We start from the raw sequence: 26181 nt of genomic DNA on the forward strand, positions 1-26181 counted from the left end.
ACTATATGGCTCTTGTGCATGATTAATTAATACGATGCTTCACTGGTTATATTTCAAAGTAGTACTCAGGGCTACCTTCACTCCTAGTACTAGGTAACTTTTATATACATGTTGCCATACATGCAGTCTGCATGAGCACTGATCTTCTGTTTTGTCGTAAGATAATCATGATAAATGTAATATTGTATACCCCGTGTTTCCATCTAAACCGCATAAGAAGTAATATAATACTGCACAAAACCCAGTCAGCGACACCCCACAACAATTCAATAAGAGATTAAGTAACTCACCGTCAAACACGAATCCTGCTCATTCCAACTCCCCGGTAAGAAGACATACAGCACCAGAGCTGTCTCATTAATGAACGCTAACCCCATTCATTCATTAGCCCCATATCCCCACCGAAGTAAATGCAAAAGGAAAAGGAATCCTTACAAGCCACAACCCTCGGATTCAACCTCCCCACACTCAAAATCCGACTCCAATCCTTCCCATCAATCCTCACCTTAGCCCATCCAGCCTCATCATCCGCCGGCACCTCCCTCATCCGCTCACTCGGCAACTGACCCAACTCCCTCCCCTCGTCCAACTGCCCAGGATCCAAACTCGGATTCAACAGATCCGTCCAGACACTCGAGATCCGGAACGCGTCCGTCCCGACGGCTACTTTGAGCGAGCCGTGCATATTAGCGGAGAGTTCTAGCTTCGGTGATGATAGTGATGGTGTTGTTGTTGAAGTAGCTCCAGCTCCAGATCCTATTCCTGCTGACGATGTTTTATTGGAAGAATTCGTGGTAGCTAACTTCGTAAACCGCTCCGAGATACTCTTTAGCTGGATCAAGCTCGGCAGAAGGATATTTACATCTGGGTCTCGACACCGTGGCTGGTGGAGTCCTTCCACGGCGGATTCGTGGAGTACCTTGATGGGGATTTCTTGGGTGATTACTGTTTCGCGTTCTCGGGGCCCGGTGCCGGAGGGTCTAGTAGTGGCGGTGGCAGTGGTGGCGCTGTTGTCGATGGTGGATGAGGAGTGATCTGTTGCTGCTGCTGTTTCTGGGATGTCGAGGGCATTGGATGTCGTGGTCCAGGAGGTAGCGCGAATAGTTAGTGCTAGGAGAGGTACGTTGCCCTTTTTGGTCAGTCGCAGGTTGGATAGTTTGGCGGATACGGCGGAGCGTAGGGCGCGATGAAGAGCGCCGATGGGGACTTCGAGGTTGATTGCTCCAGTGTTGGATTCACAGATGTAGGATTCTTCTTCGAAGATGGTGTCCTGATGATCGTTAGTTTACGTTTGAAAGAGTGGGCAATTGAAGAGGGGAGACGTACGATCGGGAGTTGAGCCCATACTTGTGTGCCTTGGTCGGGGATGATGGTGAAGCGGATGAAGTCTTTCTCAAGACGCATCCAACATACCTTTCCCAGGGAAGAGAGGGAGGCGGTTAGTTCTGGGGAGAGGAGGGGAATGTGGAGTTAGTATGGGGGGTCACTTGGATTGTATGGGATGGTGATGGCGGCGGTTTGATGAGACACGGTTGGTTTGATTTGACTGGGGGAGCTTAGGTGAAAGGGATAGGTGATGGGACGGTCACTTACTGGAGAAGATAGACGCGTTGGCTATTTGGGTTCGAAAACGCATCTTGATGCCAGGGAATTACTTGCATGGATAGAGATGTGATGCTACGCTAGTCCACCGGTTTGAAGCCGGAGACGGGTCGAGACTCGAGCAGAGGTGCCTTATCGATGATAAGTTCGGGGATCGGCCGCGCCGGTGGGGATTTCCCGCTAACCCGCGAACCAAACTTCGCGCAAAAAAGGGGATCGCCATTGCGGCGGGAATAAACAGACTACTCGTTATGTCGATGATTGATATTTAGCTATGTATATGAACTTCCATGATTGAGATCACATAATGAGACTTACTTGGGTGATATCCCGGAAGATTGATCGCTATCAGCATGTTCAATTGATATCACCGAGGCATACAATGGATCCCTAAGCATCGAGGTCTGTATACTAGCCACGAACAGCGCAAGCACAATAACAACTGCATAGAAGATTCCATGTTATTTCGATGAAACATCAAGCAAACTCAGTCTGTCTACGGGATGTAAGCAAGTAATCTCTCACGGACATATCTCCGCATACTTCGGGGTGGCGCTCAGCGCCTCATCGACTCCATCTCGGACTGAGACTGAGCTTCCAGTGGACCAACCTTGTTATTTTTGGATTCATAATCATAGAATGTCTATGGCCTAGACTGGATCCGTGTGCTAGAACTTGCAAGGTACCATCTTCTCCCACTCCTCCTTGCGGCTGTCGAGTTAGTGGGATGGCCCCTGAAGTAGTAACAGTCGTATCCATGGTTCCATGGGGATGCCTCCCACGTGGTTCGTAGCATTCCTCGATTGCTTCATGTTCCTTACATGTCTCGTCCTTACTGACACAATGGTGGACTACTGTATGGTTAGGTTCCTTCATCTCAAGGGATCACGAACGGGTGTCCGTCCCTTGCTCCCTTTTGGGAAGGGAAGTCCAGGCACCAAAGGATCTTCCTCCATTGATGAGTTAGTATCCCTGTTAATGGGGTTGTATTTTGGGTTCGACTACAATGTCTGCTCACTGAGGGGCTCTGTTATTTGTCGCAGGACCGACCTATGTATAGTATCTTATTTATGCCTTTCTTTCGGATCCTTGCCTGATCCTGGAGGAGTGTGGAGGCTCACGAAGGGAAAGGTTGCCTTGTCGCCTGGTGGTTATCTGTTCTACCACGACGACAACCAGCTGGAGTCGCAATGTAGCAAAGTACACGTCAATGAACGAGTAGAAGTGGCGGACCAAACACGATTAACCTCGGATATAGAGGAACGAAGAAGGTAAGACCACTTCAACGGCTGCAAGACACAGTGGGTAGTGTGTTAGGGTACGTGGGTAGGCGGAAGTGCACGGAAGGGAGACACAGACACAGTCAGACCCCAAAGGCAGCTCACAAATTCCAATAACCAGCCAGATACGATATGCAAGGGAGGGTCGATCACTGATCTGCTATCCGTATGATAAACTCTGCGCTCGAGCAATCAGAAGCAAGAACAGAAAGAGATTATTGACAAGCGGTCGAAGTCAATTTGCTTTTATTTTCATCGTGCACGACCACTTGGGGCCGCAGTCTCATGGACTGTCAATTCAATTGATTTCCCACGGATTAAAACAGAGGCACGGCCATTTATTCTGATGACCGTACACAGAACAAAAAGTCAGACAGCGGATCTTTACGGGGGAAGAAGGACCCGCATCAACTCCGAGGGGGAATGTGTCTGTTCTTTTGCTGCTGCATGGGACTGGATCCTCGTGTGTGAGACATTAAGGAGGGGGTGGGAGATTTTCCCTTCTGTAAGTACGATGTCGCACAGGAAAATGTGCATTTTTGAAATGCTGGCATCCTCCTAGAATGGATGGATACATGAGATCCCAACTATGCTGCATCGATCGAGATTTCTCTGAATATTCTCTGCTTTCAATTTGTGAGGGTAGGGGGAAGGATGATTACTTCCGGTTGGTCTAGTAAAAAAAACAAGGCGCGAATAAGAAGGGGAGAAAAGGGAAGGGCAGTAGTAGTACAGTTGGCAGATGGTGAGGCTAATTAGTCGCCAATTTCACAGGGCCAGCACAGTAATAATACTGGTAGCCTATTAATGTAATAATTATGATAATTATAATAATCATAAAAATGATCACAAAAATAATAATCATGATATTAATGAAGAAAAAGAGAATAAAAATAAAATGACTGACATCTTAACGGAGAATCCACAGCTCAGTAATTGGGGTTTGTTAGTTAGTAGTTAGCTAACTGGAGTGTATACTTAGTAACTTGGTCTGGTCTTAAATTCCCCCTTAATCGATTGGCGGCGGCTCCACCCTTTTTTCTGGCATCGCCAAACCCGCGCGTCTCCGTCCACGCCATCACCAACTCACCTCTGCATATCCCCCCGTCTTCGAATCATCGTCGCCATTTCTGGTCTCGTCACTCTTTTTCCATCTGGGCCCAAACCTGAGCTGGTCTCTCCGATCACCCTAATCATCCCACCCTCGTTCTTTTTATCTATCTATCGGGCTCTTCCTGCAGCCACCCAACTTTCCCTCGCCCTGGGCTCCCCTCAGCCGTTTTGAGGCCCTGCAGTGTGATCTATCATCATCCGCCGAAACTCTGCTCCTCCAGAGTTCTTATTCCCTCACTTTTCTTTTTCTCGCCCTAGTTCCTTTTCTTCATTCTTTTGTCAGACCTTTTCCCCCGGTGTCCTGTCTGCTCACGGTGCTCCGACATATACCTACCTACCTACTGATTCATTCACTGCACCTCCGCAACTTTCCCATCCGGTGATCGCGATTGTACCAGCTCATCCCCAATCTCACCACCACCCACCCACCACCCCCGACCTTCTGGCTGTCACCTTTATATAGCTTTGGCGGGATCGCGTCAGCATGCTCGCTCTTCAGCTACACCCACTCTCTTTTACACTTGATACTACAGCTCGACCCCCATCACCGAGAACCCGTTATTGATTATTCCGCGACTGACCTGACCCGCTTGTCTGGGAGCTGTCGTCCTCCCGGAGCTTGCCGTTCTATTCCGACATGGCCAGCAGTCGCGTCAACCCCCTTCACCCACCCACTCGTCCGCCCACCACCGCGCGGTCCCAATCCCCGGGCCGTCCGGCGGTGCTGGACTATCAGAATCTCGATCCCTTACTCGGCAACCTGTCTCCCGAATCAACCCTCCAAGCGCTGTCCGCAACCGACGCCGTGCCCCGGAATGAACAGGCCGCCCACGATATCCTCTCCAAAAGTATCTCCCAGGTTTCTCCAGCGGAGCGCGCCCTCGGTATCCGCGCAGCCATTGCAGCCCAGAAGCTCAACCTATGGTACAAAGAAGTCCAGTCTTGGGAATGGCCGAAACGGAGTGACATTCAACTAGGCAAGGGCTTCGTCCCCCCTCCAGGCGCTGCCGCGGAGGAGTACTGCGGAAGCCTTCCTAAAGCCGTAGTAGATCAGCATGAAAAGCGGATTGAGGAGATCCGGGATGGTATGGATGTCTTGGATGTGGATGAGCTTAAAGAGCACGTCCTCAATGCCCACATTCCAGCCCGGTCTCGGCCTTCGTCCGCCAATAGCACCTTATCGGTACCTCCACCACTCAGCTATGTCCAACTCAGTGACTTCACGGCCGTCATCACCGCCACCATTCTCCGCGCTCTGCCGCTTCTCTCGCGCTTGAACAGTCTCTTGTCTACCTGGGACGTCCGATTGTTGGTTCTGCGCCAGGTACCTGAACTGCTCCGGCGATTGCGTCTGGCGCGCTCGGAATTGGATTCTGCCTTGGACTTGATCAAGTCGCCCACTCTTCCTGACGAAGATGGCCCCTTGTACTCTCGCATTAACTATCATGCCAAAAGGGCTACCCTGGAACTGACTGTTGTGTCTGCTGGTCGACAATTGGACCGCGTACTCGATGCGCTGGAAGGACGTGAGGACTCACTTCCCGAGAGCTGGATTGATGAACTAGAGGCTATCGAGTCAGAATTCGGAACATGGGTCATGGAAGCCGAACGACGTACTGTCGAAAATGAATGGCGCCGGTCAATTGTCACTGCTCAAAAAGATGCCCAATACAATGCACCAGAGACAGCGCCGACACAAGCACCACCCGAGACTAGAGAACCTGAAAAGCTGGCCCTCAATACGTCTGCGCCCGTGTCACAGGCTGGCCATCTATTTCCAATGGAGACTATTGCCGAGGAAGAAGTTAGCAGCCCTGTCGAGCCGTCACCCTCGAATGACGCCCAGGATGATAAGGAAATAACGGCGTCGGAACCGACCGTCATACCTGCTACTCATAATGCTGTCGACGACCTTGCATCTCCCGGTACATCCGATGCGACGGACTCTTCGATCAAGCCTGTTCAGAGCACTGTGTCCATTGCCTCTCCACAGGAACCCTTGGCATCTAGCTCCACCGTCAACGCCCTTGCTCCCTCTCCCGATGGCCTAGAAGAGATCGATGCCCTGTCGGATGATACCCAGGCGCTTCAGCCGGTCATTTCGGAGGTTACCCAGCCTCTGGAGGGACCGGAGACGAGTATTGACACGAACGCATGCAATGACTCGCCTCCTGGTCATCCCGATTCCAAGCATCATTTCTTGCCGCCTGTTCCTCAACAGGCGATCACTTCTGTGCCATCTGTCAGCTTGTGCGAAACCTGTCCGAGCCCACTTGAAGACGTGACACCCCGGGCTTCTTTAGATATCCAGGCTCGCGAGGCAGTCTCAACCGACCCTACCAAGAAGGCTGCAGATGCGCCTGCATTGTTGGAGAAGAAAGAGTACGCCGATGTTATGCCGGCGTCGGGGTCTGACGTACTTCGTCATTCTTCGCCCGAAGTGAAATTGCAGACCCCTGCCAGCCCTGGTACACCATCATCGGATGCCGATAGTGTGATCGTACGTCGACGAACCAGTCCAGTCCAATCGCCTCTCAGCCAACAGGAAAAGCTTCCCGCGGATAAGGAAGCGGTAACGTTTGATGCTCACAGCCCTAGTCCCGTGTTTGAAAGCCGCGAGCAACGGCAGCTTATTCCTGTTGAAAGTGAAGTTGCTAGCCCAGTCAGTGTGGCGGCCCAAACCAATTCCGCTGACAGTCCTGCTGCACAGTCAGGAGGCTGGAAAGACTCTTGTCAATTGGTGCCTGCGAATGCTGTCCTTGGGTCTCCCGTCCGCTCGGCAATCTCTAAAGTTGATGAGCAGCCCACAAGTCACTCTGCAAAGAATGTGCATGAAGAGTCCCGTGGTGGCAATACGCCCAAAAAGCCTCTGGAGAGTCCTATCAAACTATCAAAGTCTCGACCAGGACGCTTATCCTTTGAAAAGGAGAAAAAGAAATCTCGAGGCCGGCGCACGTCTACTGATTCGTCTTGTTCGGATTATCCATCGCTCGTCTCCAGCCCTGAGATTCGCGAGCCCCGTACATCCTCCTCAAATGGAACGCCTCTGCTGCTTGAGACTCCTCCACCTTTTCAGGATGGCTACCAGTCATCCGACCCCGTACCACCTGGGAGCGATCACACGTTGCGAGAAGATCGTTTACTCCGTCTGGACAACCAAAAGCCATCCCCACGTGCCAATTTCGCGCATAATCGAAACCTCAGTCTTCCATTGCAGCGTTTCATCAACGAAAGGTTGGAGATGAATTACGATGACGAAAGCGGCAGCGACCTGGATGGCGTCGCTTCCAATAGGAAGTCCACGGACGTGTATGCGGATTTACGGCTGGGCCAGAAAAAGGCACTGTTGCCTGCACACATCAGCAAATTCACCATTCCCTCCAATAGCGCTCAGCGCTCAGCAACCCAGCCTTTGGATGCTCCGAGTCAAGGCAGCCCTAGACCGGTCACCAATGGCACCACCGCCAAAGTTCTATCCAAGGCCTGGGAGCACAAGAAGGGCTCCGTTCCGAAGAATGCAAACCGTAGTGGTCTGCAACCGGAACCGCCTGTACACTCAAGCACCAACCGCTTGAGGAGACAGTTGACTTCGCATCCTAGTCTCGAGAGTATTGGGGCGTATAGATCCAACGCCCGGTCTGGCGATGACACGTCTTCGGTTACAGCTATCTCCAGGGCCGGATCTCGACCATCCACTCCAGGCTCGCAGCTGAGAAGAACCAAAGATCATCTCGACGAGAAGATTAGTTCTATCTTGTCGACCCTTCCTGCTCGGATCCATCTGATGTCAGCTGATGGCCAAGACTTTGATGCAGGGTCTGTGGCGACGTCACTTCCCTTGAAGGCTAGGGAACGATTCCGTTCCATATCACCCCAGGGAACGCCGTCCCGGAGCAGCACGCCCACGCCATCCTTGACCCTGACAGCTGCGCCCTCGCGCAGAAGGTATTCTCACGCTCACGCCCCAGAGGAGAGCTCTGTGAAGCTCTACCACCTGCATCGAGGTGGAAAGTCTGCCCCGACCAAGCTTTTTGTTCGGTCAGTGGGTGAAAAAGGAGAACGCGTTATGGTCCGAGTTGGCGGTGGGTGGGCAGACCTGGCTGAATACCTGAGGGAGTATGCCATCCACCATGGACGCCGGCATGTTTCAGATACCCCTCGTGTCGAAGTCCAGGGTCTGTCCACGCGTACCTCTCCCACGTACTCCGTCAGTGGGCGCCGCACTCCCTCCCGACCGCGGTCTGTCATTGGCAATCGGCCGTCTTCTTCATTGGCTGTGCGCAAGACCAGACGTACTTCGAATGTGTCGGATGTAACCGAGTTCCGGGCGGCGCAGGCAGCTGGCGACTCACTCACTGCCTCGTACTCGCCTATGTCGACTGTCTCATCTCGCAGAAGACTATCAGCCTCATCCAATGCCTCAATGGGCGCCGCCTCTTCAGCCAGTGAATTCCGTCACGGATCATACTCTCCTTCGACCACTGCTGCAGGTAGCAACTCTCACTCCATCCCACTCGGCCTTGCAGGGCCGAAGCCGCGGTCGAGAAATGTCTCGATCAGCCCGGAGAGTGAGGCGTGGGTTGAAGATGTTCTTGGCCAAGCTCGGAGGAGCTCGTCCTTAAGGCCTTACAACTATGGCCTGTCCACCCAGGACCCGGAGCCTGCTTCAACCAAGGCTCCAACCATCCCCAAGTCGAGAAGTATCAGCGACCTGGGAATGGCGGGTGCTAGCAGACGCGTCGCACTACGCGGACTTGCAAAACGATAAACCTACTCACACCTTAACCCTAATCTTAATCCTTCCAAACGCCCACCCCATCCACACTCTTTCTCCCACACGCTCCGCCCCTCCTCTCACCTGCATTGTCTACTAGTACTGGCGTTTTGCCGTTTTCCTGGGTTTCTCGGTTTGGACACACGGGGTACTAAAAGTGTTAGACAGCTACATGCATTGTCCGTTTCCATCTTCTTTCGGTTGCATTATCGGGCGAACGTTACACTTTCTTTCTTTCCACCTTCTCATAACAAGACATGAATCATTCATGTCTTGGTCATCTACCTTCATCTTTTTCCCACCATTGCATGCATCAGCGGGTTTCATTCTTGTTTTATCATATCTTTTTCTTCTTTTTCTTCACCCATTCCTCCCATCTATCTTGGGAGATGATTTCTTCAACCTTCCGGTCCTGGTTGACCGCATTTTCTATTCTACTTTCGTCTGACTCCTGTCTGTCTGTCTGTTGTTCGTGTTTTCACTTATTATTATTATATTTAGCCCTTGATTTGTATGTAGATAGATACCCTTAGGTAGGCTTGGGTCTTTTGTTGTTGTCGCTGTTGTTGGTGTCGTCCGTCCGTCCGTCTGTCCCTCTTGCTGGATAGAAAGAAGGACTGGCTGGCTGGCTGGCTGACTTGTTTGATTACTTACTTACTTAGTACATAGTGAGGGATTTATACTGAATCTGTTGATACTACTACTTCTATTCATATTCCGTTTAAAGTTGAACCAGTAGATTCTTGATATCAGAGGGACTAGTAAGGAAGTAGATAAGAGCTCAAGTAGACAGTAGTAGCAGTACGCGAAACAGAAAGGAAAGAAGAAAAGAACGCCACCATACCATACCAATTGAACCGAACCGAACAAACCCGAACGAGAACGCAGTATCCAGATAATAAGCAAGCATCCATCAATCATTTCATTACATGATACAAAATGAGGAGTTATAAAAATGAACGAAACGTAACAAGCGGGGCATAATTCGTGATTTGGACAACAGGCGTCCAAGCTAGTCCAGACTGGAGAGCACGGTAGTATACTGACTCTATGACGACTCTCCCTTTGCAGGTTCTTCCTGCTGCTGCTGCTGTTTCGGGGGCGATTTACGTGCCCATGGGATGTCCTTGTGAAACAGTTCCCTCAGTTCCGGGGAGACGACTTTCGTTTCTCCTTCACTGTCCGGTGCTGAGCTAGGGCCGGCACTGACACCGCTGCTGAAGGCGGTGCTTTGGGGTCGTTGGGGCGATTTGCCTTTGCTGTTTGTGCTGGCGGAGGAGTCTTGTGTGGGCTTGCGTTGGTGGGCGGCAGGTGCAGGGAAGTTGTTTTTCTTGTCGATGGCCTGGACGGCTCGTTCGAAGCGGTGGAATAGGGATTCGGCGCGTGTGAGGATGGGGATGAGTTCCATTGTGTTGGAGAGTTCGTTGACTGCGTGGTATTTGTGTTAGAGACTTGTCTCTTGAGTTCTGTGGAAGTGGTTGGTTTGACTTACTGTACTTCAAGACTTCGTCGAACTGCTTCAGGTGGTCCATTATGACATCCCGGTGTTTTTCGAGGATTGCAAGTGCGATGAACAAGTGGAAGCTGCTGGACAGGTAATCGGTCCATAGGGTTTCCCAGAGACGTAAGACGTCTGGCCATTCGAATTCGCGCTTGTACCAGACCAGGAGCATCCGGAAGAAGAAGAAAAAGTTCGTGCTGTCGGCGGATTGGAGGTGGAGGTAGAGTTGAGGATCCATGAGTTGAACGAGGTGGTCTAGAGTGAGAAGTTGTACACGCATGCCAGATTGGTCGCGGAGGAAGTTCCGCTCCTGTTTGTACGCATCAGCATGATAAGAAGTAGTTTTGGCTGCCATGGAGCTTACCATTCTGTCCATGAAACCAACAAATGCCCAAAATGCCACTGCGTCATCCTGCATGACAGCATAAATCGGGGCTAGAAGATCACTCATGCCTTGCACATAGCCCAGGTCCGGGTTGTATTCGTTGTATGTGAGCAACATATCCTTCATCTGCTCAAGATGCACATTTGTGCCAGTATCCGCAAAAGGCGAATCTGGGTCCGGGTGGGGAATGTCTTCTCCAGCAAACAGGGGTATCGTACGGTCTGTGCGATGAACATCCTTTTCTGCGCGCCTATGTAAGTAAATGCGCGTGATGCTTGGGCTGCAGAAGAACTCACCTATTCTATTTCTCTGCTCTTTCCACCAATCAAACTCTTCCGCCGAAGAAGTGCCTTCAATCATCCGTTCCCACCAGGCGCCTTTAAGCCGGATGTACTCATCCCGCTTCGAGTTCATCAACGCTTGTCGCTCCTCGTGGCTGCTATCCCACGGATATACGCCTAGAAGGTAGAGCCATGCTTCTTTCCTAACACCATCATTCGGATCTAATCCACCATGGAATATCCTTTCCTTAACTTCGTCAACGGTTACATGCAGTCTTCCAGTAGTCGGGTCAAAGAAGCCCTCCCATTCTTTCAGAGTGAGTGTCTTCCGACGGTCCTGGATAGACATGGTACCTGTCTCGAGGTCAAGGATCTCGAAATCTCCAACAGAACTGTTCTCCATGCTAAGGACATCTTGGGCAGTGTATATCCGTTGGTTTCTTTCGCGTTCACTTTGCTCTGATATGCTCATGGCCCACCGTGCTAAGTATAGCCTAGCGCTATCGAACTCGTCCTGTAAAGTCTGAATTTCAGGTGTCCTCATCAGACGGCGGACTTGTGGGGGTATCCGAGGGTTGTCAGCTAACTCATTGGCGGTACGCCTTGTGAAGGTTGTGATCTTGCTCAGCTGCTCAAGGACCTTCCACCTCGTCTCCTTCAGCGCTTTCACGAAGGGGTCCATCCCCGCATCGCGTTGGCCGCTTCCGCTGGCCTGAGCAACGGCAGCCGGTTCATCTTGAGCCTTGACAGTTGAGCCATCTGCAGTTAAAGGTCGTCCAAATGATATGCGGTCTTCATCCGATGGGTTAATCAGATATACACTATTGTCCACGGCCGAGCGCTGGACCTCAGCGTATTTCCGAAGCCATCGCAGAACCTCATCCCCGCCCCAGAAGACATTTCCGTCCTCGCCAAATGGATCGAAGCTTTCCCTGGTTCGCTTTTTCTTCTGCAGGATTGTTGACTCGCACTCCGTGTCATGGAAGAACAGCGCGGGGAAACTGTCGCCTGCGCGGGTGTTGATCACAAGACTTCCAAACCACCAGCCTAGACTTGGAGGTCGTACAAGGAGTGAATATATTTCAGACAGAGGAACCGCAAATGCGTAGAGGCCGATCGGGTCCTTATAGGTCGTTGTCGTCGGAAGAGCGGGGACCAGGTATTTCTGTCGCGGAGGGGAAGAACCGTCGGATAGATCGACTTTGACATAGGTACTGTATGCATCACCCAGGGAAGATTCGGGCACCCATGCTAGCAGGTAGGAAGAGAGGTCTGATGAGGAGTTTCCGGAAGTGGTCTCTCTAAGAGGGGGGAGGGGCTTTTGTTGGACGAGGGCAATAAATCCGGGGATGTTATCTTTCGAGGAAGGAGTTGGATGGACGTAGACCTGCAATGCTCGGAACCGAATGGATAAGCGAGATGTTCATTTTGCTAGCTTGCAGATAAGCCTACCTTGCTCTTGGAGAATAAGAGTTTGACTCCTCTGCGTGAGGTGGAGTGAGAAATGGTGTTGTATTCATCCTCCTCATCGTCACTGACGTCGTAGTACGACGCCGTGGGCGAGGGCGGCGAAGGAGGAGGGGTGTATTGGATTCCGTTGCCTGCCATATCGAAGGGAGGAAGCGGAGAGGTGACTTTTTTTTCAAGGGATTAAAGTGATTAGGTCCTGATCATAATGCGAACTGAAAGTGAAACTAGATTTTCCTGAAGCTGGTCTGGAATGTCCGGAAAGTCAGCGCCGGTCGGCAAAGTGATGATTGCGGAGAAGAAAGCAAGTCACGACCGCCGGTCACGACGTAATCGTGGGGTCCACCGCTTCCATGTGATCGCCTTCACATCTCAGAGTGATTCATGCAACTTACCTTGCAAAAGATTTTTTTTTTATATTGCACAGGATATCAAACAGTCTGCTTGGAATACAGTGCTGGATTGAATTTGTAGGTCAACAGTACCTTGCTACTAAGCACCTCCATCGTCGCCACCGATAAAAAACGATGACTGAATCGCCCAGGCAGCAGCGAAACTATCATATCTTTGATAATCCGCTATCAAATCAATCAATAGCAAAAGAATTCTGTTGCCCACGCAGTATTTCTTCAGTTGGCCCTACTATTTTGCGCTGCAAAAGCTTGCGTCGAGGACTTTATATCTAGTCATCACTCGCAATAGGCACAATATACAGAGTTATGCACTGAACTGGACAGGTCCCTTAAACCACAAGACCAACTTGAGCTTGATATCGTAGTAATTAGTCACCAGTTGGCAAGCGGGGAGACTAGCAGCTCTAATCAGCGCAAGCACGGTGGAAAACTCATGTATCATTGTCAGGAGAATATAGCGCCGACATATGAAAAGCGTTGTCTTCTGTTGAGCAACGGGCGTGGCAATAGAGAGTACTTAGCATACCTCCCGTAACCAGCAGTGCCTTCGTTTCGTAGCAATTCCAGAGAAAATAGAATTGCCGCCTATAAGTAAGTAACGAGTTGTCTGCTCGGAGAAATAATTTATATCAGAAAATCAGCACTCCATCCGGCAGGAGTTCTAAAGAGTGCTAGATTGGGCATTTATCAATACGTCTGGTACCATTAAAGTTGATAGCCCTGATTAACCCTGAAACTTTGCACTCAAAAGTACCCTCTTAGCTTGATTATACCAAACCCCCAGAACTGTTATCGGCTTCACACCCTTACCTCCAGTCATCTCAAGCAGAGAATGACCAGACTAATGCGGACAATCCTATCTACGTGTCTGGCTGACAGGACTGCAACCTTACGTCTGGACCGGTTTCATCTGACCTGTCGGCCTTCAGTCATTCGTCGGTACAAAGGACCACGCTTATACTATCATCGCTACTAATGCACGGGATTTTATACCCTCTTCAGGAAATGATTCGCTATCCAATAGATAATGGTTTCATGTACTTGAGGATGACAGAGTTTCATTGCCTTTGGACACCGGCATCCATAAATACTAGACAGCTGCTTCATGCAGTCTGTAGTCGTGCGTCGACTGCAAATTCAAACTCGCAGCAATGTCCGAACTTATGCGCACTTTGCCGGCCTCCTGGTATTGCAGCCCGCCTCTCTATCAGCTTGAAAGAAGGGCAGTGTTCTTAAAGGTATGATCAAAAGCTATCGTCGAGGATATTGGAATACTCACAAGCTTCTCAGTCGTGGTATCTTGTCGGACCCGTCACTAGATTCTGTGACATAGGCGCCAAGGTTGAGTATGAAATAGCTCAGCAGCCTATATATGTTGTTCGGTGTTCGGGGGAGGGTCCCTTTCCTGGACAGGACGAGATCCAAGTAATCTGCGTGAAAACTGTAGGTCAGCTCAGCATCATCTCAGACATCAGACTGGGAATGCGTTCCATCCCCCGAGCAATATGTCTATCGAAAATTCTGTTCCTGATCAGCATTAGGAGCGACGTCTAAAGCACCACGTCACGCCAACCGGCCTCGTTTTCGCTACTCTATCAGACGAGGCGCCCAGCTTCCATGAGTATTTCCCGGACTTGGAGCCACTGCTCCAACAGGTGAACTTTACCAAGCTCCCGTACAGACACAGCATCAAATACGAAGGACGATTTAACTGGAAGACTATGTATTTGATACCTTTGCCTCGTATTCGGGAAGTGATCATGTCTCCCTGACCTGGCTTCCATGACAGGGTCGATGGCTACCAGGAATGCCTGCATTGTCAATATACGCACCCGTCATTCTCCGTATACTACCCGCCCACCTCGTACGCGGTGCACAATCATCAGAATTTTTCGCAGCATATCGCCGACCCGGAAAAGCCGGATGATGGTCTATTCCTTTACTTCTTCCCCAACTGCACTCTGAATGTCTATGGTGGAGGAATGTCCTCGTTCCGAGTATGCCCAACAGATGACCCGAATGTGACGAGGATGGAGTTTGACTACTACCATATGGAGTCGGGCGAGAAGTTCGACGAGTACTTCAAATTTGTGCGGCAAGTGGCCATGGAGGACTATGAATTGTGTGAGAAGGCTCAGAACAATCTCACTAAAGGCATCTATAGCGAAGGCATCCTCAACCCGGAGAAAGAGAGCGGAGTTTCATGTGAGTCACATGAAACTATCTATATGCCCAGATTACAGTAAGCTAATCAGACAGCAGATTATCAAGACCGAGTCTTCGAGCTCGTGTGTCAGCAGCACGCAGCAGAGAGACGAGAAAGGGAAATGGAAGGTGCGAAAGATGATACTCAAAAGAGGGGTCTGCAACGTATCACAACAGCTGCATAATACAAAGCTGTTTAAGCCGTGGTTTCGGGACTCGGTAACATGATCAATCTTATCAGTGGCGTTGATTTCAGTGTTCTGCACGGACTGGCTCCTGCAATAGTTCCTGTAAATGATCCCCATCGAGGTGTGGCATCAGATAAACCCTTGGCCAGGATCGGCCCAGCACATACTTTAAGCGTCATTCATGCGCAAGTTACTGGAAAAGAGCACCATATCTGGAAGGTCAATACTAGCTTGGAGTAGATATAGTTACTTAAGTGCATGATCACCTGAAGACTTCCTCTTCTCTCACTGGACGGGGAAGCGGGAGTCATGCAGAACCTGTGGAGGTGACAGGGTCAGTGCTCTGTTCCTGATACTGCTTGATTAAATCCTCGGGATGTCTTTTCGTGCGATAGTAAGCGCATAAAAACAACTGATCCCCTGTAGAAAGGTATGGCGGACAGCACAGTTTCAACATGGCTATAGAAGAACAGTATCCGGCTCTGCCTCCCGCCTTATCGGCCCTGGTTTTGGTTTCATTGTTAGCGGGGCTAGCTTTTCTCTTTCAATCTTTATCACGGCCCATCTTCCGGGGTTATAAGTCCCTGCGTGCAGCTAAGCCGACGGAAACCGAGCTGGATCCTCTCCCCGAAGGTAATGAAAATATTGTCTGCAAGGAATCGGATTTCCCACAAAACTGGTGGACTGGCTCAGAAGTCTTTGATCTAGAAAGACGGGCAATCTTTAGTAAAGTACTATGCGCCATATAACTTCACTTATGAAATCATGAATTCGAACATAATACTCACATAGAATCAATTAGAGATGGCTCTACCTAGCCCACCGTAACCGGTTCACCAAACCCGGCGATTACCATTCCTTCGAAGTGGCAGGTATCCCAATTTTCCTGGTACTGGGGAAAGATGGCGTCGTGCGAGCGTTCCATAACGTCTGTCGCCATCGAGCATACACAGTCACGCGGAAGGAGTGTGGCTCGTCTATGATTCTCGGATGTCGATATCATGGCTGGAGCTACAATACCAAGGGACAGCTCATCAAGGCACCTCACTTTGACAATGTCCCCGGATTTGACAAGGCTCAGAATAGTTTGTTTTCGATTCATATCACAACCACACCTTCTGGCTTTATATTCGTGAACTTGGATGCATCCCCGACGATGATGCCATTGCAGACAAGATCTCTTGATTCCTTTGCGGGCGGGCATGGCATCGGACGACAGTCTACGTGGCTGGGAGGGCAGACAGTGGAAGGGCAGTTTAATTGGAAGATTGGTTGTAAGTTCTTTTCCCGATTTCTTTCTATAACATAAAACCATCTAACTTTTCGAGATAAGTGAGGTTACAGAGATTCATCGACCACACGGAACTGGAGACCGAGTTCACACAGCCAAAGTATAAAGCGCTGTTGTTGAGCTTGTTCAATTTACCACGAATGCACTCGGAAGATGTTAGAGTCTTCCCATTTACTACGATTCATACCGTCCGCGGAGGGGTGATATGGTACTCCCTGAGCTTCATTCCACTGTCCGAAAGTAGCACCTCGGTTCGGATTGACTTATACTCCCACAAAGACATGGACAGCCCTACTCTTTCACCAACAGCAAAAACACTCTTCATCAAATTGTCGAACAGTATCCGAGAATTGGAAACCCAGTTCCAGTCACTTTCTGAAACAGTAGCGTACGTTCACAAACGCGAAAATGAGATGGAGAACTAAGCAATCACATCTCTAGGCTTCCCACCTATATCACATCAGCATCAGACCCAGCTTGCACAGGTAATTCCAACCCAACCCAATCCCTTACTCATTAGTACACATAGGTCTTACCAACAACGTCCAGATACACAAATCGAAATCCTCGAGGTCATCAAATCCCACGCCAAATTAGAAAAACAACTAGGAACCGAGATCTTTCCCGCTACGAGGAGACCTAGAACCAATGCACGATTCGAGCAGGCTGAACAAAGTTAGTTGAATCCCCTCCATATTACATCTCTCTGCTGTACTAAATTGTAAGTACAGTTTGCAAAGACCTAAATTGCCAAGACACGTGGAACAGCAAGAGTCTTGCCTGGTGAGAATACATAGCACAGGTACGAACAGGATGAGGTAATACTGTGCTTTAGTTAGTGGTCCTGGTGGCTACCTGACGCAGTCGAATCAAGTTATTTAGTTAGTTAACTATTGGTTTCAATGATATTTAATGCAAAACAATGTTATGGATTGATTCAAGGGATAACATCTAATTAGTCTAACACAGCGGTTTCAGACTGGGCGGGGAGGGGGAACAAACTTCATTTCATCGGTACTGGTAGAACGAACACAACAAATAGTAGTCGAACAATCTTACGGATCAAGAACTGCAAGGGAGAAATTGGACAGTTAGTAGTATAAGTGATGCGAGTAAGTCATAAGGCTGGATGGAACTGCTTACTATTAATGACAGAGGAGTAAGTAGAGAGCTACGCATGTACATTCCTGGCTGGCTGGCTCGTACCGAAAGTCAATGTGGATCCCCCAAGGGTCCAGTGGCAGCGGCAGCGTGTAAACCTTCCCTTTTCTCCCTTGAAACCCACCCCACACTTCCCTGGCACCTCTCACCGATACTCAGTAGTGTTGATCAGGGCCGCCATCTACAATTTAACTCCACGGACCCTTATAAAAAAAATATTCAATTCCAGGCCAGAAAGAACACAACTCTTTCCAGGAATTCTCCATCAACTCTAGCCTCAACCTTCAAAATCCCCTTAACGCAGGAACACATTTCTCAGCCCCCAGCTCTCAATTAATTAAAACCACGCGGTTCTGGGCCGACCGATCGATCGATCTAAAAATCCTGACACGATTTCGGTACGAGGTAAGTGCTGAAGATCGCCAACAAACAGCATCTCCGATCAGACTGCCCATTATCCCTCTCGGGCCAGTACGGAGAAAGACTTTGTTATTTCCGGCCACGTGGTTGCGAGCTGACGCCGGAGCAGACTATACGAACTTGTGTGGCACGCGCGTCGGCTTATCTTACTAGTATCTAGTATCTGACCCATGGCTTTTCCTCCGATAGCGAGGGCGACCTTGCAAGCTGCGCTGATTAATGCTGGTTCCAATGTTCTGGCTCAGGCTATTGGCGCTTATAGGGATGAGGTATGTTGATTTGTTTGTTTCCCTCGGTAAAAGTGAACTGGCTGGCGATGATGTCGGGCCGGAGATTAGTGATTTATTCGCTCTTGTGTGGAGTATTAGCTACTGCTGTTCGGTTACAGCTTCACTGACCATGGACGCGGTTCATTGGCAATTCGTGAGGGTTGTGCACCCCATGATTGCCGATACTATGATGCCTATAGAGACCCTTTGAATTAGACACTCAAGTCTTGTTTCAGTTCACTACTTGTGCCTTTGTTATTTCACCCTTGACCTTCTTGTGGCTTGAGGGTCTCGAGGCGAAATTCCCAGGCTATGATGAGAGCTCTGCTCCCAAGCCGAAGACGGAGAAGAAGGAGGCACACAAGCCTAAACTGAATGTGACGAATACTGTGGCAAAGATTGTCATCGATCAGATTATTGGTGGTGCCTGGAACACGGTAGCCTTTATCATGACAATGGGACTTTTGCGCGGTCAGAGCTGGGATGCCATTACGCTGCAAATTCAGAAGGTTCGTTTCTAGGCTTATGGTGCTATAATCCGTTGGATGCTGACCTAACATGGCAGGATTTCTGGCCCATTCTGATCGCGGGATTCAAGCTGTGGCCTATTGTCTCTATCTTGAACTTCACAGTTGTACCAACAGACAAACGGCTGCTTGTTGGCAGTCTGTTTGGTGTGATCTGGGCCATTTATTTGAGTTTGATGTCTGGTTGATGTTGTAATAGGTCGTCTGAGGATTTCCCTGGATTGCCAGGCTAGCTAGTCTAGTCTATGTTGGAAGATAGATTGGGCGCTGGGGACTTGGGACCTGCGGGTGGTGTTCACGTTGGTTTAGCAATTAGTTTGACATCGAATCCCAAAATTCGCAACTTGTGCTTCTTAGAGCACTAGTATATAAAAGTTGAGACATTCATTACTTGATCCTACCGCGTTGAGTAAGCTCGTCAGGGGGGCGACAGAGAACTGACAAGTGTACGCAAAAGGAAGGAGCCTGATCAAATCAAAGATAAAAAGGGGCCAGAGGTGAAATGACGGCAGTGCGCTAGATAAGTAGTTACTGGACCATGCTCCGCATGATCACCAGACAACGTTCAGATTACTGAATGGTTTGTTGAGCGACCCGTTTGTTCCATTTGGCCCCCATTTTCCGTCCCCCGAGTATCCGAGAGCTGCAATAGGGAAGCCTAGCTGAGCTGCAGGCCCACCTTGATTTAGGGGCTAGAACACATGGCACGACACAGTCTCTGTAGCCCGTTCTCCCGAATTTCTGCTGTTAATTGGGCGACGAGCGTTATCGTTTGCAGGTAGATAGAGGAAAGTACGGTCCAGTGCGGGTGTACCTGAACCATAACCTGATACGGCATGGTAATGCAACTCGAACCCACCTTGAGAGTACTAGGATGATCTAGGCAATCATCACGTAGTCAACTTTCCTTGTGCTAGTTCAGGAGGTGTCGAGAAATCACACTGTTATGAAGCCTTTGACAGGAGTCTGTCAGATTATAGTCAGGTGACATGCCTGGGGCTCTTATCCACGGGCCATTATGTGCCTCGTGAGACACGCCGAAACGAAGATTCATTCCAGACGAGATTCAAATGGCTGCAAACTCCCATGAAACCAACGCCAGTTTGAACCATGATGCTCTCCAGAACCAGGTGTTTATTCGTCGAGCAATTACGTAGTAATGAAAATAGTAATCCATTCGCGGAAGCAACTGAGGCGTTGGGAGATCGTCTTAGCTAAGTGATCGGCTGTCTCAAACACATTTGCATTGATCCCGGGACTCGAGGAACCGAATAACAAGCGACCGTTCGTATGGATGGATCGATCCCTCGAGTCTTACTAAGAAAACATGCTTCGTTTGGGCTCAACGACTCCGTAGATTTACGGAGTTTAAAGACGGATTTACGTACCCGCAGATCCGTTTCATTGCATGCAGGCATGAGTGTGCTCCGAAACGTCCGAAGGCCGGCGACATAATTGAATCCATGATGCTGGGCACCCACCTACCTGGGTTTGCATGAGGCAGACAGGGATGGAGAGAGACGGCGTACGCAATCTGCTGGGAATCGTCATCCCAGTCCGGGTTTAGTGTGCTCCCTAGTATCTCATTCGTGAGACACTGCCTGGTTCCCAAGCCACAGCGAATGGCGTTGCATTTTAGCGTCTGCACTGGATCAATGTAGGTTAAGGTGGGTTAAAAGGGAGAAATTAATAGATCAAGGCTGTGGCTGTAGCAGAGTTCGGTAACGGTCATACGAGCTGAAGAGACAATGGGGACTGCGGGAGGATTGGCGATCAGAAGGCTGGTGGATGGCGCAGCCACGATCTGGGTCTTTTGCAGATTCCACAGCTTCAGGATAGAGTAGTCCCTCGAGTGTAAGGCATTCTGCTGGAAATCTATCTGCTATAGGGATATCCTCGTAAGGCGAAACCAGATTATGAAATTTGTTGTCATCATGATGGAGAAAGAGTGTGACCAGGGGAGGATGTTTGGCCCCTCGGATCCGGAAAGACGGGCGGAGACTGACTGACAAGAAACAACTCGCTTTCCTCCCCAGGAAAAAGATAGTGGCACGGACAACTACAGTAGTCTCCCTCACTAAAGTGTGTATCTACTCCCTACTAGGAGTAGTTTTGGCCCCCGCGGTTTAGAGTCGATCCATTCTTCGTGCCACCGTCTCCCTAGCCTATCGCTGTGCCTATCCACCTCTGCTTACTCCATTAATTATTAGCTGGCGTCATGTCCCCAACTGCCCGGACGCGCATTCCCTCCGATTTAGGGATAAGAAAAGCACCTCCCCCCGGCACGTGGAGACTGCGACGACCAGGATTTCGAGTCAGATTTCATTCCAGTCTTACTTGGGTAGGACTTCAATGCCATTTCTAATCTGCTACAACCTCTCATATACTCGTAGCTGTGCATCTCAAGACTCTTTGTCGGTCGCGCGTCATCTGCTCCATCAAAACTCTTTTTCTTTGTTCGCCCGCTCGGCGTTGACTGTCAGTTATACTGAACCCAACACGGTGCTTTCCGTGATCCCTTTGAGCTGATCCGTCGCGAACAGTCGGGTGCCACCTTTCGCTATCCTTGTCACCCTTTCTGAAAGGGTTCACGCAAACTTGGGTCCAACCTTTTATTGAATTGTCGAGACGGCTTTCTCGCATTCATCTCCGGCCCTCCATTTCGGACTCTGCTCGTTCGGATTTTGGGAGTATCTACCTAGTTCGGCCAGTCGTACTTCTAAATATACGGAACAAACCCCGAAATAACATTGTTGGACCCAACAAAGGATAACAACAAGGGCGTCTTTAAGACCATGTTGTACATGTCCCTCAAAGGACGGGTGCACTGTGCCATATGACAACGGACTTTGTGTATAGGTAGCAGCCAATTGTTATTATCGAACCTTCCAGGTGCCCCAGGGGAAAGACTGTTGGCTCGGTGCGGTGCGGAAGCCAGTCCTACAGCAAACAGGCTTTGAAGAGTTGGTATAGGGCTAGTTAAAGCCCCCCTCTATCCCAAAGATGGAGGTGCTGGACTTGCCTAAGCGCAATTCACCCGTTTCACAACCCACCGCTGTCGCAATGGGACCAACATCTCCCCATCCTGAAGAGAAGGCGTCGGATGCCCCATACATGGTGGACGATGACTTTGCTGGAGATGACGAAGACGACGATGATGATTCTATTTCGCCTATTTCTGAGAGAGCACCTCCATGGTCTGGAACTCGCTGGGCTCGCTTTTTCCCCGAGCTGTCATCTCACTTCTCCTTGGCGTCCCCTACTAACAGTACAAACCCGCCCTTTCCGCAATTTCACACGAAGGGCCCGCCCCATATTGACGGTCCCTCACAGCAACCGGAAAGAAGGAGTAAAGGGCCTTCTTCTCTGTCGTCTGAAGATGTGGCGGATAACAGGTCATCAAGTTACACTAGCAGGTCTTCCTTGACGAGTCAGGGATCCGAAGCTACATCACCAGTTCATAAGTTGGTGGATAGTCTTCACATAACGTCACCCACAAAGGCTGGCGTCTTTGACGAGTCAAAATATGCGCATCAAATTCCTCCGCCGTTCCCGAGCCGCTCTTCAATTGCTCAGTCCAAAGACAAGCCTCTGCCTCAGGAACCCCCTATTGAGTTGACTCCACTCTCAATCCGCCATAAAACCCCTCAAATGCACGATAGAAGACCCGGATATGTTGGTCGCTTGGACCCTCCGCCACGTTCAAAGAAGCATGCAAGCCATCATCATCCGACGTTGTCGCAGGCGTGCAACGACCTGGAGAGGACTCTAGCCGGACTCGGTGAGCAGCAGCAGCCTCCCGCGCAACTCTCTCCTCGCAGTCCTCTTCAGATTCTAGACGGGCCTCTGCAGATTAGTAGAGGCAATATGGACATGGTTGCGACCCGACCAGCCCCTCGACCCCCTGCTAGCGTGCATAACAATCGTCAGATCCACAAAGTCAAATCCCGCGAAGATGTGAAACAAACAAAGAAATCGCTGAAGAACAAACCGTCCTTTTCCTTCTCAGTACCAGCTTTCGGTCGGAAACTGAGTCGTGTCCATCAGCGATCCACCAGTAACACCAGCTCCAAGTCAGAACCGGAATCCTACAGGGCCAGCATCTTACATCAGCCAGCTGTCACAGAACTTGGAGACGGCGAGATCGCTGAGTTACAGGGATCTTCAGTCATTGGTTTCCGTGAGAGACCTCTTTCCGCCGGCGGGGAGAAGGAACTTCGGATGAGGCTTCCCCGCCTTCAGACAAAGGAAATGGGGGAGTCCGGTCGGAAAAGAGACAACATCCACAGCACTCATGAAGGCCCTGAACCGCTGAGAAGGCCGCATGGGAGAGCGAGGGGCGCTTCTGTCGGCGATAAGTACTTCGTATCGTACAGTAAACTCGACGGTATACCAGCAACTTGTCAACATCAACAAACTTCGCAAACTTCAGCGATGGTCTATGAGCTGGAGGGCGGTGCCCCACAACCGCCAGCCGAGCTGCAAGGCGATACCACCACTGCGATCGATGTACCTGTCAGGTTATCTGTCAGTGTATCTGTTGGAGCAATGCCTGGTACTCTGCCTGACCGCGTTATTCTAACGGTCTTGGAGCATATCACCTCCCTTGATGACCTTTTCAATGTTGCGGTATCCCGCAGAGACTTCTATCGGGTGTTTAAGAAGCACGAGTTGAAGCTTATGAGGATAGCTGTATTCGCCATGTCTGCGCCAGCGTGGGAGTTGCGCGAAATGAGCCCGCCATGGGATACCGAATGGCAATTTGTGTTGGATCCTGACGCCCCTGTGCCTGAGTACACGCCCAGCCGCTATCTCAAGCGCTATGCTGAGGATATATACACACTGGCTCATCTCAAATCGCTTATACTAGCTCGTTGTGGGACTTTTCTGCGTCCCGAGACCATCCGTGGGCTATCCGGCACCGACGATGTTCGTGCCGCCGAGGTCGATGATGCCTTTTGGCGGGTTTGGACTTTCTGTCGCCTTTTCGGTTCCGGGAAAGGTAGAGAGGGAGACATTGCGGGGCAGTTGGATTGGTTGAGGGGTGGCAAGGTAGCCAGGAACCGACGTGTCTCGGAATTTACGTCTATAGCCGATCCATATGACGCGAATAGCGTTCTGTTCGAACCTCCTGCGGGATTCGGGGACGGCAATACAGGAGGTTTATCAAAGGAGCAGCTTCTTGATATGACGGAGATATGGACCTGCTTAGGTGTGCTTCTCCAGCCAATGCATGGTAAGTGTATTGAAGCACGAGCAACCGGAGTATTCGACGGGCATAATGTAGAGGCCAACGATTCTGCCAAGGAAGAAGCAGTTCTAGGTAAGCAAAAATCTCACCTTGATGAGGTTGTCGTCGGTCTCCCTGTTACCAAATCGCTAACTCGTCTGAGCAGAGGAGTGGACCTACTACATTCTCACACTTGGACTTTCAGCAGTCTTGGTGCTTGGCTCAATTCATCCCTATGACAACACTACTGCTGTTTTCCAGAGAGCCCATTCGATGGGCTTGACATACTGGGAAGCATCTGACACTGGTGCGAGCCGTTCGTCGTTCCTGAGAGAGGCTGTGTCGAAAGCTTGCCAGCCACGGGGAAGTGGTACTTCTCAGGTGTCAATGCGCTCTCCTGGCTTTGGCTCTCAGCCTTCGGGGTCGCATGATGTATCACAAACTTCTAACGTTCCCGGTGAGAGAGAGTCTTCGCCTGACTTCCATCGCCGACGGCAAGCTGCCTATTCTGCCCAGTTAAGGAATCAGAGGCAGCAGCAGCCCAGTCCACCCAATCCTATGCTTGCTGAAGAACGGCCCATATCTCATTATGCGACCATCATGAGCCGCCTTGAAGGCCTTCCGCCCGCGCCTCAGCCGCCAATGTCTGTGTCAAGGATAGAAATACCGCCTACTACCCACTCTTACGTGACAAACGTGTCCTATGTGCAACCCCTCCAACCAGTCACACCAGTGTACTACCCACCACAGGTTCGCGACCCTGTTGACCACGCCATTGACATCATGGTTCGAGAGCTTGGCTTTGCGGAAGAGGATGCCAAGTGGGCCCTCAAGATAACCGACAGTGGCGAAGGTATAAATATGAATGCGGCGATATCTCTACTCACCAGGGAACGCAGGACCCATGAGCAGAGCAGCAGGGGATTTTCCCTGAGGAAGCGCAAAAGCTTTCTCTCCTCGGTCATCAACAGTCCGGAGTCGAGACATTCAGGCTGGAAATGGGCTTGAGCAGCAATACATCCTCAATTACTGTTGTCGCTTTATCTTCACATCAATGGCAGCTAGTCCTGCACTTGTTGTACGTTCTGTTTCATAATTGCATTTTGTTACGGCCTGCCTTCTTCCAAGGGTTTCCTTTGACTCTAAGGCGTTGTTGTTTGGGTTGATACCACTGTGTACCACAAACTTTTGTTACTTTCATCTCTACTACAAGCGTGTATAGCCATATTTTACCATTCAAATCTTGACCATCCAAGTTTCTGAAGAACCATGATTAGACATTGTTCTAGACTCCTCTTTTAGCGGAGCTGGAGCTAACAAGAACGCCCGTTGATCTACTGGATAACCCCCTCCCCTTCTTAGGGATGTACTTTTCAGATTCCAGCATCATTTTGTAGCAATTCCGGAGCCCCTTCATGAGGCTGTTCACCCAGGCTTATAGTGCTGAAATGGCGCAGCTTTAGAAATCAAGGCGGCCTTCGTCAGCCGATTTGCAAGGAGCTCAACGATGGACGGAATGCTAGCAGGAGCCCTGGATGATGGCAAAATGATCATCTATTCTGTGTCGAGAGCATTTGAGATTGTCCATCAGCTGGTACGTCACGCCAGTCCACGTACTGTATGAGGGCGGACGGACCGTGTTGAGGGTGAAGGCTATCCTTACAGGCCAGCGGAAATCCCGAACCTTCCCGTCTCAACCCACTGCAAGCCAAATCCTAGCCAGCTCAACTTTCGATGGCCATCTGCTTCGGCGGGCGTTCTTTCCCTGGCGCCCTGGAGAGAGTGGCCAGAGCATCGAACAAAAGGGTGAAAGTTTAATGGTTAATTATAACTATTTCCGATGTGACAAATCGGGCCTGAAACAAACTTCCAGACTATTGTCTCGGGAAACTGCCTTCGACGCTCATCCCACCCGGTTCCTTGGTGCTTCTTCGGGTGTTCTATTATAGTTCCTAACTTGCAGGAAGCTTCATTACTTTATGCAAGCTGTCATGGACACGGTGAGGTTGAATGGATCCCGCTTGCACGCACGTCCGGACGTGCTTCAGCTGACAGCCAAAGACCCAGCATGTTC

The 26181-nt window shown here is 50.2% G+C and overlaps 7 protein-coding genes across 7 annotated transcripts; 5 read left to right on the forward strand and 2 right to left on the reverse strand.

The window, feature by feature from the left end:
• Window positions 1-203: 203 nt before the first annotated feature.
• On the reverse strand, window positions 204-1636 carry AtWU_02040 (checkpoint protein HUS1 family protein; the record flags this gene model as incomplete). The annotated part of the gene is made up of 5 exons (XM_035497154.1): window positions 204-230; window positions 291-367; window positions 436-1270; window positions 1327-1445; window positions 1594-1636. 5 exons carry the CDS (start codon window positions 1634-1636, stop codon window positions 204-206), a joined length of 1101 nt encoding a protein of 366 aa, XP_035353047.1.
• Window positions 1637-4632: 2996 nt separating this feature from the next.
• AtWU_02041 (GAS2 domain protein) lies at window positions 4633-8763 on the forward strand (the record flags this gene model as incomplete). The annotated part of the gene is made up of 1 exon (XM_035497155.1): window positions 4633-8763. One exon carries the CDS (start codon window positions 4633-4635, stop codon window positions 8761-8763), a length of 4131 nt encoding a protein of 1376 aa, XP_035353048.1.
• A 1054-nt stretch (window positions 8764-9817) lies between these two features.
• On the reverse strand, window positions 9818-12544 carry AtWU_02042 (GTPase-activating protein GYP7; the record flags this gene model as incomplete). Its single annotated transcript, XM_035497156.1, has 5 exons — window positions 9818-10197; window positions 10262-10580; window positions 10635-10897; window positions 10952-12323; window positions 12389-12544. 5 exons carry the CDS (start codon window positions 12542-12544, stop codon window positions 9818-9820), a joined length of 2490 nt encoding a protein of 829 aa, XP_035353049.1.
• Window positions 12545-13967: 1423 nt separating this feature from the next.
• Window positions 13968-15206, forward strand: AtWU_02043 (aromatic ring-hydroxylating oxygenase subunit alpha; the record flags this gene model as incomplete). Its single annotated transcript, XM_035497157.1, has 5 exons — window positions 13968-14054; window positions 14107-14259; window positions 14358-14539; window positions 14606-15021; window positions 15079-15206. 5 exons carry the CDS (start codon window positions 13968-13970, stop codon window positions 15204-15206), a joined length of 966 nt encoding a protein of 321 aa, XP_035353050.1.
• A 458-nt stretch (window positions 15207-15664) lies between these two features.
• AtWU_02044 (putative iron-sulfur cluster-binding protein) lies at window positions 15665-17287 on the forward strand (the record flags this gene model as incomplete). The annotated part of the gene is made up of 6 exons (XM_035497158.1): window positions 15665-15940; window positions 16012-16483; window positions 16543-16888; window positions 16942-16985; window positions 17050-17175; window positions 17232-17287. The coding sequence occupies 6 exons, from the start codon at window positions 15665-15667 to the stop codon at window positions 17285-17287; spliced, it is 1320 nt and encodes a 439-aa protein (XP_035353051.1).
• Window positions 17288-18251: 964 nt separating this feature from the next.
• Window positions 18252-19065, forward strand: AtWU_02045 (Mpv17/PMP22 family protein; the record flags this gene model as incomplete). Its single annotated transcript, XM_035497159.1, has 3 exons — window positions 18252-18350; window positions 18551-18859; window positions 18916-19065. 3 exons carry the CDS (start codon window positions 18252-18254, stop codon window positions 19063-19065), a joined length of 558 nt encoding a protein of 185 aa, XP_035353052.1.
• A 2815-nt stretch (window positions 19066-21880) lies between these two features.
• AtWU_02046 (F-box domain protein) lies at window positions 21881-25115 on the forward strand (the record flags this gene model as incomplete). Its single annotated transcript, XM_035497160.1, has 2 exons — window positions 21881-24200; window positions 24274-25115. 2 exons carry the CDS (start codon window positions 21881-21883, stop codon window positions 25113-25115), a joined length of 3162 nt encoding a protein of 1053 aa, XP_035353053.1.
• Between the last annotated feature and the right edge of the window lie 1066 nt (window positions 25116-26181).

Source organism: Aspergillus tubingensis, assembly GCF_013340325.1.
Source record: "Aspergillus tubingensis WU-2223L DNA, scaffold_3, whole genome shotgun sequence".
Lineage (NCBI taxonomy): Eukaryota > Fungi > Ascomycota > Eurotiomycetes > Eurotiales > Aspergillaceae > Aspergillus > Aspergillus tubingensis.